General features: G+C 44.1%; 1 protein-coding gene across 2 annotated transcripts in view; it reads left to right on the top strand.

The window, feature by feature from the left end:
* The first annotated feature begins 1,719 nt into the window (after window positions 1-1,719).
* LOC110507928 (long-chain-fatty-acid--CoA ligase 3) overlaps window positions 1,720-13,772 on the top strand; it is a 35,151-nt gene continuing 23,098 nt past the window's right edge. Inside the window, exons 1-2 of one of the 2 annotated variants that reach the window (XM_036964846.1) lie at window positions 1,720-2,062; window positions 13,094-13,709. In XM_036964846.1, coding sequence (XP_036820741.1) covers window positions 13,338-13,709 — 372 coding nt within the window. In that variant the 5' untranslated portion in view covers window positions 1,720-2,062; window positions 13,094-13,337. The remainder of the gene's footprint in view (window positions 2,063-13,093; window positions 13,710-13,772) is intronic. The other variant, XM_036964847.1, reaches the window with a different exon arrangement.

The raw sequence follows: 13,772 nt of genomic DNA, 5'->3' as shown, positions 1-13,772 counted from the left end.
TTTGTGAAGAATCAACAACAAGTGGGACACAATCATGAAGTGGAACGACATTTATTGGATATTTCAAACTTTTTTAACAAATCAAAAACTGAAAAATTGGGCGTGCAAAATTATTCAGCCCCCTTAAGTTAATACTTTGTAGCGCCACATTTTGCTGCGATTACAGCTGTAAGTCGCCATCAGTTTTGCACATCGAGAGACTGACATTTTTTCCCATTCCTCCTTGCAAAACAGCTTGAGCTCAGTGAGGTTGGATGGAGAGCATTTGTGAACAGCAGTTTTCAGTTCTTTCCACAGATTCTCGATTGGATTCAGGTCTGGACTTTGACTTGGCCATTCTAACACCTGGATATGTTTATTTTTGAACCATTCCATTGTAGATTTTGCTTTATGTTTTGGATCATTGTCTTGTTGGAAGACAAATCTCCGTCCCAGTCTCAGGTCTTTTGCAGACTCCATCAGGTTTTCTTCCAGAATGGTCCTGTATTTGGCTCCATCCATCCATGAAGTAGAATTGCATGAAATTATTTTATTAAAGGCAATTTTTTTACCCGACCGGAAAATACGATGATATGCATGCAATACGTTATTATAGGCCTAACGGTAATTTATTTTCACCCTCTCCCCGTCAACCCCTGGTCTTCAGAGCTAACCCCCATCCTCTTACGTTAGGTAACGTGAAGGCCGTCTGCACGGATCTGTCTAACTCGCAAACACTCATGGGGTATTTAAAAAGACGTTTGGCTACAATTGCTGTCCAAACATTCTAAAATGTTACCAAGGTGACATTGTCCACTGAACCCCCTTTCATCCTCAAAAGAATCAGAGTTAATCTTACCAAAACCAATAAACCTGTAGCTAATATTGACGTTATTTTCATGGGCAATTCTTCACTACCTAATTCTACATCTAGCTAATGTATTTTGTGTTGGTATAATGAATATTTATGAAATTCGAAAATTAGATGGCGAATGCTTTGAACCAGTCTCTAATCAATACATATGAAACGAAAGAGGAATTCTAACAACGCCAGTTAACACACTCAATGCTGAATTCTAACTTAGCCTGCTAGCTAGTGTAGTTAAGTTATAGCTAATGCACAATGAGTTATATCTGTTCTGTCGTCATTAGTGCACGGAGTTCTACACCACTGACTGTTCTCCGAAAGTAGTGAGGCACAGTGCCAGCTGTCAAAGTCAGATAGGCTACATGCTTGCTGATTTCTGAGAACAGTCGCATTACTTTGCTATAGTACAACTTCATTAACAAGCGGGCAAACTAGCTACTGTATGGCAATCACTAGGCTGCTAACTGGAGAAGTGTGCTCAGTTGATCGAGCATGGTTTGTAGTGAGTCATAGCTAGTGTTAGGCGGATGAGCAAAATCTAGATTTTTAGAGACGAGTTCCACTTCCTTCAAGACAGATCGGATTTGGACGAGCGTCTTCTAGGAGTGATGCCATCTGACGTGAGACAACAATGGCCTGAGCCCGATACCTCAGTGGCCGAGTGCCCTAATGTTCTGAAACTCAGGCGACGCCCCTATTGACTCGTTTGATTGGATTTGATGGTTGACCTAATCCGACAGGTGTCCCCAAAGCAGCATCATGCATATCTGTATAACTTCAGTCTTTGGTAGGCTATGTGGTCTATATTCTCTGCGGTACAAAGACCCGAGCAATGACACACCTACATGTAGGCTATGTGTAATACAGTGTATACATTACGTTTTATTATGACTGTAGCCTACTGTCTGAAAAGTTTCTCCGCCTTCTTCATCAAATTCCACTCTGTGCGCTCTGACCGGGAGTAACCTTTCATTTCCATCACAGACCGGCCCCAGCACGCGCCACCTCAACGAGTCCAATCAAAAGCCAGGGAATGCCTCCTGTGCAATAATACCATGACGACGCGCCTGTCACTTCCGAGCTGCGAGCGGCGACCAATATAAGCAGGCAGACGATGAGGGAATTCAATTGCAATTCGTGTAATTGAATACCCAATTCATGAAATAAAAGAACGCATTCCCTTTCGTCGCTGATACACCAGGTGTTTTATCCAAGGTAAGTGTCTCGATAAAGTATTATTTCTCGATGATGCCCACTCAGCGGCAGCCGGCGATGTCCAGATGTGCATGATGCTGTGCATCCAGCCAGCGCTGCTCGCCATACGGTGCAGAGCAGAGGATGGAAGACTGATTGTCCCGGTCACCTATTATCTAATTATCTGTAGGATACATAATATCTATTCCAGATAGGTGGTAATGTCTTTTTGACAACCTCTTTCTGCTCTGCTCAATCAGTTTTACTCCCTTTTTAAATGATCGCCGTCATCCCTGTGGCTTGCAGATACGATTTCTCAGCAGTGCGCCCACTGACTGTTCAGATGCTCAATAATAAGTTTCACATTGATTTTAATGAATAATTACATAAATAATGACATGTTAATGTACCTTTGTTTATTATCTGACAGAATATAACATAATAACTTATTTTTCGTAATGGGACTTTTTTGTCGTTGTTGCCTGTCTTCACAATTGCCTTTGTGTGGACACCATAATCAACATTTTGTTTGACAAAGTCTAAACTTTATCGTTGACAAATGTTATGCATAATGTTACCAGAAGACTGTCCTGTCTCGTAACTCACTCTAGTTGTGAATATCTTGCCCACTGTTAGACTTGTTTGTACTGCTGTTGTCATTTACTTGGCTCATGGCAACTGCAATCAAATCAGGCTGGTCTATTGGAGAGAGCCTGTACTTATACACAGAGCATCTATTGTCTGCCAGGGATGGTCCGATGGGATATGTGCACAGACACACAGTTGTATGCCCTCCTCTCTTATGCCATGTTTCTGTCTGCAGGAGCTTTCTTCTGTGGCATTAGCATTCTTCTGTGGAGTGTTCATCTGTGGAGTGTTCTTCAGTGGAGCATTCTTCTGTGGAGCATTCTTCTTATGTAATAGGTTTCAGAGGGTAGGTCATAGGCCTATATCATTCATTTGAATCAAATGTTTGAGGTCCATCACTTAGCAGCATGGCATACATAGGCTAAATGTCATGGTCTGCTATCCCTGCGTCCAGGCTCATGTATCCTAAACTCAGCAGTGTGGGAGATGGCAGAGAAAGGAAGATATCATAGAGAACCTTTAGTTTCAGATTAGGCTAGTTGTTTTAGTGGTTGTCTGGTATGTTTACTGTCTAGTTGCTTGCTTCTGCTACTACTCAAACTCTAAGAAGAAAAGCTGTAGTCTGAGCCACATAATCCATTCCATTGTGTGTTGTGTTATCACATTCAGTGAAAACATGCTTACTCAAAGCTTTTCAAGTATGATTACGCCATTATTTGGAGAAGTCTGTGCACACACGGGCTCATACACAGGCTCACACACACACACACACACACACACACACACACACACACACACACACACACACACACACACACACACACACACACACACACACACACACACACACACACACACACACACACACACACACACACACACACACACAGTCTGACCCTTCCAGTGGCTGTCCTAGCTGTGGCACTGTATCGTGAGCTGGACTGTTGGCACAATACAATGGCAACGTTGAGCTTTCTCCAGGTGGCCTGCCTGCGTGGACAAGACGAGAGGGTGGCGTGGTCACACAAAAGGCCCATTCACAATCAGTTAAGGAAGCAGTGATTTCTTCTTACTGCGGCCTGTCTGCCTGCCCACCAACTACGGGAGGAGTAATGGCAAAATATTACTCAATTAATTACTTAATTAATCCACTGTGATATGGTCGTATGCCATTTCCAAACCTCCTGCCCTCTTGTACAAAGCTCAATTATTGAGCAATTGTTTCCCTTCCTTATTCATTCTTGATGTGCTTTTGTTTGTTCTATTGGTTGAAGCTTTATAATGGACATAAGGTCAGGCACCACACCCTAATAGGGTATTTAACCCCCTTAATCATATCACAATCAACTTTTACCAGTTAAATGTGGACACAAATGTATTTTTTGTATACTTTTCCCCCCAGAAATATTGTATGAAAATATGCAAATTATAAAATATTTACATATCATATATCACACAAATGACATTTTCTGGACACAGGAAGAATTCAACCTAAATATTTTGGTTTAATTTTGTTAAGACACTCCTGGACAGGACTTACACATTATAACCGATTGTGAATAAATATTGTTTTAAATCTTTCTATCTGTAGAACACTAAAGAAAAGTACGTAAAATGAATTTTTGGCACATTTTTCAACAATCTAGAATACAATTTGACAACCTATGAACAATTCCCTGTGTATAAGTCTGGAGAATATGTCTAAGGATAACCACACAAGATGTGGTGAATGCAGATGCTTCTGAAGCTGAGAAAAATGAGTTGGCGCGTGTCACGCTGGTATAAAGGATTTTGGAGACAGGCGCAGGAATACACAATAGGGGTTTTTAATACACCCAAAACAAACGCATATACAAAAACACTGGCTGGACACAAACAGAAGAGCGAGGGTAATCCTCATTGAACGACACGGGACGATTCCCGTGATACACAATATATAAAGTACGCAGCATAACAGCTGTACCAACGCATAGGTACTCACACCTCCAACAGATATGGGAACAATAACCGACAAAGACAGTTACTAATCAGGGGAAATGGGAACCATGTCTGTGTAATCAGGCAAGACAGTCCCGGGTTGATGATAATGAATCCCGTTCAGTGAAGCCTAGAAATCCGGTGACGTAGACCTCCGGAACTGGTGAACAGAATGAGCAGCAGTACCGGGGGGGGGGGGGGGGGGTATTTAAATTAAGTGTGATTCAATTTAAAAGGGGTTACAATTCATAATATTTTGATGACGGTAGTATGATAAACTACTGAATATATACATTTCTTCAAGCTTTTGACATTTTTACTTTTTGGAAAATACTAATATTAATGGACCAAAATACCAAAAAATTGCTAAATTGATAAGTACAGGCAAAAATGTCATTTTAGCCTGTGATGCCTGCTCCTATCACGAGTGTAAATTCCAAAACAGGGCTCGTAACCTGCAGCCTCGCCCATCTGGTGGAGGGAGAGAGAGGAAGGGAGAGAGAGAGGTTTAACGTGTTAGTCCGGTTTCTCAAGCAGGGAATCCCAATGCAGTCAGAATATGTCAATATGTCAGTGAACTGTTAGCAGTGGAGAGAGGAAATGTGTCACACCTTTCCGACTATGTTTCCTCCTCACCTAGGCTACTTTCTTATCTGTCTGTCAATAAAGCATAAAACATACAGGAGAGTCACTGTCCTTTAAAAAGAAAGAGATGAACCCCAGATCTCCTCATGGCCTCCTTCACCAGGTCTCCTCAAGGCCTTCTTCACCAGGTCTCCTCATGGCCTCCTTCACCAGGTCTCCTCATGGCCTCTTTCACCAGATCTCCTCATGGCCTCTTTCACCTGGTCTCCTCAAGGCCTCCTTCACCAGGTCTCCTCAGGGCTTCCTTCACCAGGTCTCCTCATAGCCTCCTTCACCAGGTCTCCTCGTGGCCTCCTTCAGCAGGTCTCCTCATGGCCTCATTCACCAGGTCACCTCATGGCCTCATTCACCAGGTCACCTCATGGCCTCATTCGCCAGGTCTCCTCATGGCCTCCTTCACCAGGTCTCCTCATGGCCTCCTGAGTCTTAGTACTCTGGCACCTGCCAAGGCTCACACATGGATCAAGTCACGGTGTTGACACAGCCTCCTCTCCTCCTCATACAACACTACCTTTGTACTCTCACCTATCACCTGTATAGTCAGTCTCACTTGTGTGAGACTGACTACTTGTGTTTTAATACCAGACAGCCCATCCCACAGCCCCTTCTCCTATGTGATGTTATATGTCATTTCCCAGTCTCAGATAGAAAAAGCATTGGTCAGTCAGTGTATCCAACCACTGGAACAGTCACACATGACATAAGTTTAGTCATCCATTTGATTGCTAGCTAGTCAAATATTACAGCAATAACGTACGTGCGGTCACAGTTATGAGTTCCAACGCCACGGTGCAAACAGTTGGAGTTTTATCAGTCGTGTATAGTTTTTTCTTCCCTCCCAATATGCAGAGTCATCGGCTTAGCCGATCTAATTGAGATCATTTGTTCACTTTAGCCTAACAATTCTTCACTTCAGCCACTGTGCTTTCGACCTTGGGTTCCAGCGACAGCCCAGATTACTCCAACAAACCCCAAGACTATTCCAAGGAACCCAAAGACTACTCCAATAAACTCCAAGAAAACCAATCACTACTTCAACAAACCCAGATTGTGTGTGTTTCCATGTGTCCATGGAGAAGGAAAAGGAAACAGAGAGCCAGCGGGCGGTCAGTAACCTCAGCAGTGTATCAGTTCATTATAGTGACTGTGAGTGTGCTATGGCACTGCTAGATGTGCTGGGTAATTGTACACCAGGCCAGCACAGAGGGAGGATGATAATTATGGGAGTTGCTGTCTCACTCTGGTTTATTCATGAGTCTTTAGGGAGCATTTTGGAGAGGGGATAGTGTGTGTGTGATGGAAGGAGGGGGAAGGATGTCGTGCTGCTGGAGAGGAGTTGAAGTTGAGCTGCTCTCTCACATGAATAATTAATGACTGCTGCTAAAATAGCCTGCTGAGGTCTAAGGCTAATTCAGTAGGTGTGTGTGCGTGTGTGTGTGTGTGTGTGTGTGTGTGTGTGTGTGTGTGTGAGCGCGCGCGTATGCGTGTTTGTGTGTTTTGTTGCTTGTTATTATTTCTCAGTTGAAACTCATGTCAGAAAGACAGAGACTTACAAAATGAGTTTGAGCAGCAGGACAATACTATGGATCAGTGGCTAGGGAAATTAGCTAGAAAATTTGCTGCAGGGACAGACATGGCACAGCATTAGCGCCCAACCATGCAAGATAGCATATCTTCGCTACCATTTGTAGCTCAATGTCTTTAGCCTCTCTGGGGTAACCATCAGAGATGGCCATGGAGAGGGAGGATGAGCATGGTTTCCAGTACCATGGACAGTTACCCAACACTAGTATCCTCAGGAGTTGGAGGTAGCTATCATCATCCCTGTTAACATACACACATAACATAACCTATTTCACACACATAATCCTCAAATAAATCACACACACAGAATCCCTTTCAGTGAAAGTTTCACACACATTTGTTTTCAATCTGGAATAAAGTAGTAGAGCACCTTTCACCCAGTTGAGGATTTGTGTTGAAATCCATTCTGAGTTAACGTGACTCATTCAGCCCCCTTATTTCTTTCTTTCTCATCCCCCTCTCCTTGCCCTCCCACTCTCTCTGTGTCTGTCTCTTTCACTGTCTGTCTCTCTTCCTCTGTCTCTGTCTCTCTTTCTCTGTCTGTCTCGCTGTATCTCAAATCAAATCAAATTTATTTATATAGCCCTTCGTACATCAGCTGATATCTCAAAGTGCTGTACAGAAACCCAGCCTAAAACCCCAAACAGCAAGCAATGCAGGTGTAGAAGCACGTATCTCCATCTCTCTCTTTCTCCAACTCTCTCTCTGTCTCTCTCTCTGTCTCTCTCTCAATCTCTCTCTCTCTCTCTCTCTCTCTCTCACTCTCTCTCTCTCTCAATCACGCTGTCTCTCTATCTCTCTCTCTCTCTCAACTCAACTCAACTCAATTCAAGGGGTTTTATTATCATGGGAAACTTTTTTTTCCCACAGTTATATCCACATACATATTTTTTCAGCAATCTACACACAATACCACATAACGACAAAATGTTTGCAAATGTATTAAAAATACAAAACTGAAATACTGTTTAAATAATTATTCAGACCCTTTACTATGAGACTCTAAATTAAGGTCAAGTGCATCCTGTTTCCATTGATCATCCTTGAGATGTTTCTACAACTTGATTGGAGTCCACCTGTTGTAAATTCAATTGCTTGGACATGATTTGAAACGGCATGTCTACACACCTGTCTATATAAGGTCCCACAATTGACAGTGCATGACAGAGCAAAAACCAAGCCATGAGGTCGGAAGAATTGTCCGTAGAGTTCAGAGACAGGATTGTGTCGAGGCACAGATCTGGGGAAGGGTATCAAAACATTTCTGCAGCATTGAAGGTCCCCAATAACACATTGGCCTCCATCATTCTGAAATGGAAGAAGTTTGGAACCACCAAGACTCTTCTTAGAGCTGGCTGTCGGCCAAACTGAGCAATTGGGGGATAAGGGCCTTGATCAGGGATGTGACCAAGAACCCGATGGTCACTCTGACAGAGCTCTACAGTTCTTCTGTGGAGATGGGAGAACCTTCCAGAAGGACAACCATCTCTGCAGCACTCCACCAATCAGTCCTTTATGTTATTGGCCAGATGGAAGCCACTCCTCAGTAAAAAGCACATGACAGCCCGCTTGGAGTTTGCCAAAAGGCACCTAAAGGACTCTCAGACCATGAGAAACAAGATTCTCTGGTCTGATGAAACCAAGATTGTACTCTTTGGGCTGAATGCCAAGCGTCACATCTGGAAGAAACCTGGCCCCATCCCTACGGTGAAGCATGGTGGTGGCAACATCATGCTGTGGGGATGTTTGTCAGTGGCAGGGACTGGGAGACTAGTCAGGATCGAGGCAAAGATGGAATGGAGCAAAGTACAGAAAGATCCTTGATGAAAACCTGCTCCAGAGTGTCTAGGACCTCAGACTGGACAACGACCCTAAGCACACAGCCAAGACAACGCAGGAGTGGCTTCAGGACAAGTCTCTGAATGTCCTTGAATGGCCAGCCAGATCCCGGACTTGAACCCAATCGAACATCTCTGGAGAGACCTGAAAACAGCTGTGCAGGGACGCTCCCCATCCAACCTGACAGAGCTTGAGAGGATCTGCAGAGAAGAATGGGAGAAACTCCCCAAATACAGGTGTACCAAGCTTGTAGCGTCATACCCAAGAAGACTCAATGCTGTAATTGCTGCCAAAGGTGCTTCAACAAAGTACTGAGTAAAGGGTCTGAATACTTAGGTAAATGTGATATTTTTTTTTTTATTGTAATAACTTAGCAACCTTTTCTAAAAACCTGTTTTTGCTTTGTCATTTTGGGGTATTGTGTGTAGATTCATGAGGGGGGAAAAACAATTGAATCAATTTTAGAATAAGGCTGTAACTTAACAGAATGTGGAAAGAGTCAAGGGGTCTGAATACTTTCCGAAGACACTGTACATTTACATTTACAAAAATTCTTTGTGGATCTGTGTTATCTGAGGGAAATATGTGTCTCTAATATGATCATACATTGGCCTGGAGGTTAGGAAGTGCAGCTCAGTTTACACCTCATTTTGTGGGCAGTGAGCACATAGCCTGTCTTCTCTTAGGAGCCAGGTCTGCCTACGGCGGCCTTTCTCAATAGCAAGGCTATGCTCACTGAGTCTGTACATATTCAAAGCTTTCCTTAATTTTGAGTCAGTCACAGTGGTCAGGTTTTCTGCCACTGTGTACTCTCTGATAAGGGTCAAATAGCATTCTAGTTTACTCAGTTTTTTTGATAATTCTTTCCAATGTGTCAAGTAATTATCTTTTTGTTTTCTCATGATTTCTCTCCCACTGTCATCTGTCATTGCATCGTGGGTTGTAATGGGTACATGGGGGTAAAAGACGCATGTACCCTAGGCCTTTCTCTCAACCATAACCCAACCGCCTCCCTTCACTCTCTCTCCATCTCTTTCCCCCATACACTCTTTATCACTCTTCCTCTGGTTCGTTTCCCCCCTGCGCTTTCACTCTCTTCTAACTTCACCTCTCTCTCTTTTTATCTACACTACATGACCAAAAGTATGTGGACACCTGCTTGTCGAACATCTCATTCCAAAATCATGGGCATTAATATAGAGTTGGTCCCCCTTTTCCTGCTATAACAGCCTCCACTCTTCTGGGAAGGATTTCCACTAGATGTTGGAACATTGCTGCAGGGACTTGTTTCCATTCAGCCACAAGAGCATTAGTGAGGCCAGGCACTGATGTTGGGCGATTAGGCCTGGATTGCAGTCGGCGTTCCAATCCATCCCAAAGGTGTTCAATGGGGTTAAGGTCAGGTCTCTGTAAAGACCATTCAAGTTCTTCCACACTAATCTCGACAAACCATTTCTGTGTGGACCTCGCTTTGTGCACTGGAGCATTGTCATGCTGAAAGGGCCTTTCCCAAATTGTTGCCACAAAGTTGGAAGTACAGAATCGTCTAGAATGTCAATGTAAGCTGTAGCGTTAAGATTTCCCTTCACTGGAACTAAGGGGCCTAGCCCAAACCATGAAAAACACCCCCAGACCATTATTCCTCTTCCACCAAACTTTACAGAAAGGCACTACGCATTGGGGCAGGTAGCATTCTCCTGGCATCCGCCAAACCCAGATTCGTCCTTCGGACTGCCAGATGGTGAAGCGTGATTCATCACTCCAGAGAACGCGTTTCCTCTGCTCCAGAGTCCAATAGCGGCGAGCTTCACACCACTCCAGCTGACGCTTGGCATTGCGCATGATGATCTTAGGCTTGTGTGCCGCTGTTCGGCCATGGAAACCCATTTCATGAAGCTCCTGATGAACAGTTATTGTGCTGACGTTGCTTCCAGAGACAGTTTGGAACTTGGTAGTGAGTGTTGCAACCGAGGACAGACAACTTTTACGCGCTACAGCTTTAGCACTCAGCAGCCCCGTTCTGTGAGCTTGTGTGGCCTACCACTTCACGGCTGAGCTGTTGTTGCTCCTAGATGTTTCCACTTCACAATAACTGCACTTACAGTTGGCCGGGGCAGCTCTAGCAGGGCAGAAATTTTACGAACTGACGGTCATTCTACTGCCAGTGTTTGGCTATGGAGATTGCATGGCTGTGTGCTCCCTTTTATACACCTGTCAGCAACAGGTGTGGCTGAAATAGCTAAATCCACTCAATTCAAGGGGTGTCCACATACTTTTGTATATATAGTGTATCTCTATCTCCCTCCTCTTTCTCAGCCCATCATAGTCAATCTGCTGTCTGTCTGTCTGTACGTATCTATGTATTGGTGGTTATTGATAGAAAGAGCGTGCTATACAGTTATTTGTGGGAGTTAGATAGGGAGCTCTGTGCTCCAGCATTCTGGCTGGCTGCAGGGGGACAGAGGGTGAGTAAGTACAGTGCCTTGCGAAAGTATTCGGCCCCCTTGAACTTTGCGACCTTTTGCCACATTTCAGGCTTCAAACATAAAGATATAAAACTGTATTTTTTTGTGAGGAATCAACAACAAGTGGGACACAATCATGAAGTGGAACGACATTTATTGGATATTTCAAACTTTTTTAACAAATCAAAAACTGAAAAATTGGGCGTGCAAAATTATTCAGCCCCTTTACTTTCAGTGCAGCAAACTCTCTCCAGAAGTTCAGTGAGGATCTCTGAATGATCCAATGTTGACCTAAATGACTAATGATGATAAATACAATCCACCTGTGTGTAATCAAGTCTCCGTATAAATGCACCTGCACTGTGATAGTCTCAGAGGTCCGTTAAAAGCGCAGAGAGCATCATGAAGAACAAGGAACACACCAGGCATGGCCGAGATACTGTTGTGAAGAAGTTTAAAGCCGGATTTGGATACAAAAAGATTTCCCAAGCTTTAAACATCCCAAGGAGAACTGTGCAAGCGATAATATTGAAATGGAAGGAGTATCAGACCACTGCAAATCTACCAAGACCTGGCCGTCCCTCTAAACTTTCAGCTCATACAAGGAGAAGACTGATCAGAGATGCAGCCAAGAGGCCCATGATCACTCTGGATGAACTGCAGAGATCTACAGCTGAGGTGGGAGACTCTGTCCATAGGACAACAATCAGTCGTATATTGCACAAATCTGGCCTTTATGGAAGAGTGGCAAGAAGAAAGCCATTTCTTAAAGATATCCATAAAAAGTGTCGTTTAAAGTTTGCCACAAGCCACCTGGGAGACACACCAAACATGTGGAAGAAGGTGCTCTGGTCAGATGAAACCAAAATTGAACTTTTTGGTAACAATGCAAAACGTTATGTTTGGCGTAAAAGCAACACAGCTCATCACCCTGAACACACCATCCCCACTGTCAAACATGGTGGTGGCAGCATCATGGTTTGGGCCTGCTTTTCTTCAGCAGGCACAGGGAAGATGGTTAAAATTGATGGGAAGATGGATGGAGCCAAATACAGGACCATTCTGGAAGAAAACCTGATGGAGTCTGCAAAAGACCTGAGACTGGGACGGAGATTTGTCTTCCAACAAGACAATGATCCAAAACATAAAGCAAAATCTACAATGGAATGGTTCAAAAATAAACATATCCAGGTGTTAGAATGGCCAAGTCAAAGTCCAGACCTGAATCCAATCGAGAATCTGTGGAAAGAACTGAAAACTGCTGTTCACAAATGCTCTCCATCCAACCTCACTGAGCTCGAGCTGTTTTGCAAGGAGGAATGGGAAAAAATGTCAGTCTCTCGATGTGCAAAACTGATAGAGACATACCCCAAGCGACTTACAGCTGTAATCGCAGCAAAAGGTGGCGCTACAAAGTATTAAATTAAGGGGGCTGAATAATTTTGCACGCCCAATTTTTCAGTTTTTGATTTGTTAAAAAAGTTTGAAATATCCAATAAATGTCATTCCACGTCATGATTGTGTCCCACTTGTTGTTGATTCTTCACAAAAAAATACAGTTTTATATTTTTATGTTTGAAGCCTGAAATGTGGCAAAAGGTCGCAACGTTCAAGGGGGCCGAATACTTTCGCAAGGCACTGTAGGTAAGGAGCACGCAGGCAGAGATGTAGCCTATAGTACATGGCTGGGTGTCTTATTATGTAGGCCAGGCCGTCAGGCTGTGCATTACCATTGGTGGGTGCTTGAGGATCCACCAACAGAAACATTGGAAGAATCCATTAAAACCTATTATCTTGGAGTGTGGCGTCTGGTGACTGTTGGGTTAAAAAGCTCAGATGGTGTCAGATGAATTGTAGCTCAAGCACTGGTGTTAGTATTCATGTATAACATAACATTTACATATTATAAATAGCTTTGTTTGAATGTTGTTGTTTTTTGTCGTCCCTTGACTAGGAGTAAGGTGTTGCTGCCATTGTCATCAGATAAACCCACAAGGGCAGAAGAAGAAGGAGCAGGAAATGAATACCTTGCCCTGTCAGTGGCAGCAGGATTCATTCTCTCTCCAACCATTCACACCTTAGACTTAGAGGAGCTGTCCTGGTGATAAACTACCTGCTCAGAGCATAAACCCTGGGACCCTACCTTGGGTTCTAAAGTGAAATAACTCATCCCCCCCGCACACACACACCCAGTCAGGATGAAGCTGAAAGAGGACCTGAACCCAGTGCTGCTGCTGCTCTTCCAGGTGACGGTGTGGCTGTACTCTGTCCTAGCCTTCCTCCCCTCCTACCTCTTCAGCTCTGTGTCAGAATCAGATGCAGGCCTTGGCTCAGAACAGGAGCGGGCTCAGAGACTCAAGGCCCAGTCTGTGACGGGTCGCCCCGCGGGGCCCTACAGGGCCATGGGCGCCACCAAGAGGCTGGTGTCGTCCCTGCACCCCGGGGTAGACACACTGGATAAGGTGTTTGAGGATGCATCCAGAAGGTTCCCTGACAGAGACTGCTTGGGCACCAGAGAGGTGGTCATGGAGGAGGATGAGAGACAGAACAACGGAAAGGTCTTCAAGAAGGTGAGGACAGGAAATGTGACTGGAGGACTTTCTGTTGGGCAAGAAACTCAGGCGTGTTTTGTG

The sequence above is a fragment of the Oncorhynchus mykiss genome, chromosome 27 (assembly GCF_013265735.2).
Source record: "Oncorhynchus mykiss isolate Arlee chromosome 27, USDA_OmykA_1.1, whole genome shotgun sequence".
In the NCBI taxonomy this organism is placed as follows: Eukaryota; Metazoa; Chordata; class Actinopteri; order Salmoniformes; family Salmonidae; genus Oncorhynchus; species Oncorhynchus mykiss.
This window is presented reverse-complemented; position numbering and strand designations above follow the sequence as displayed.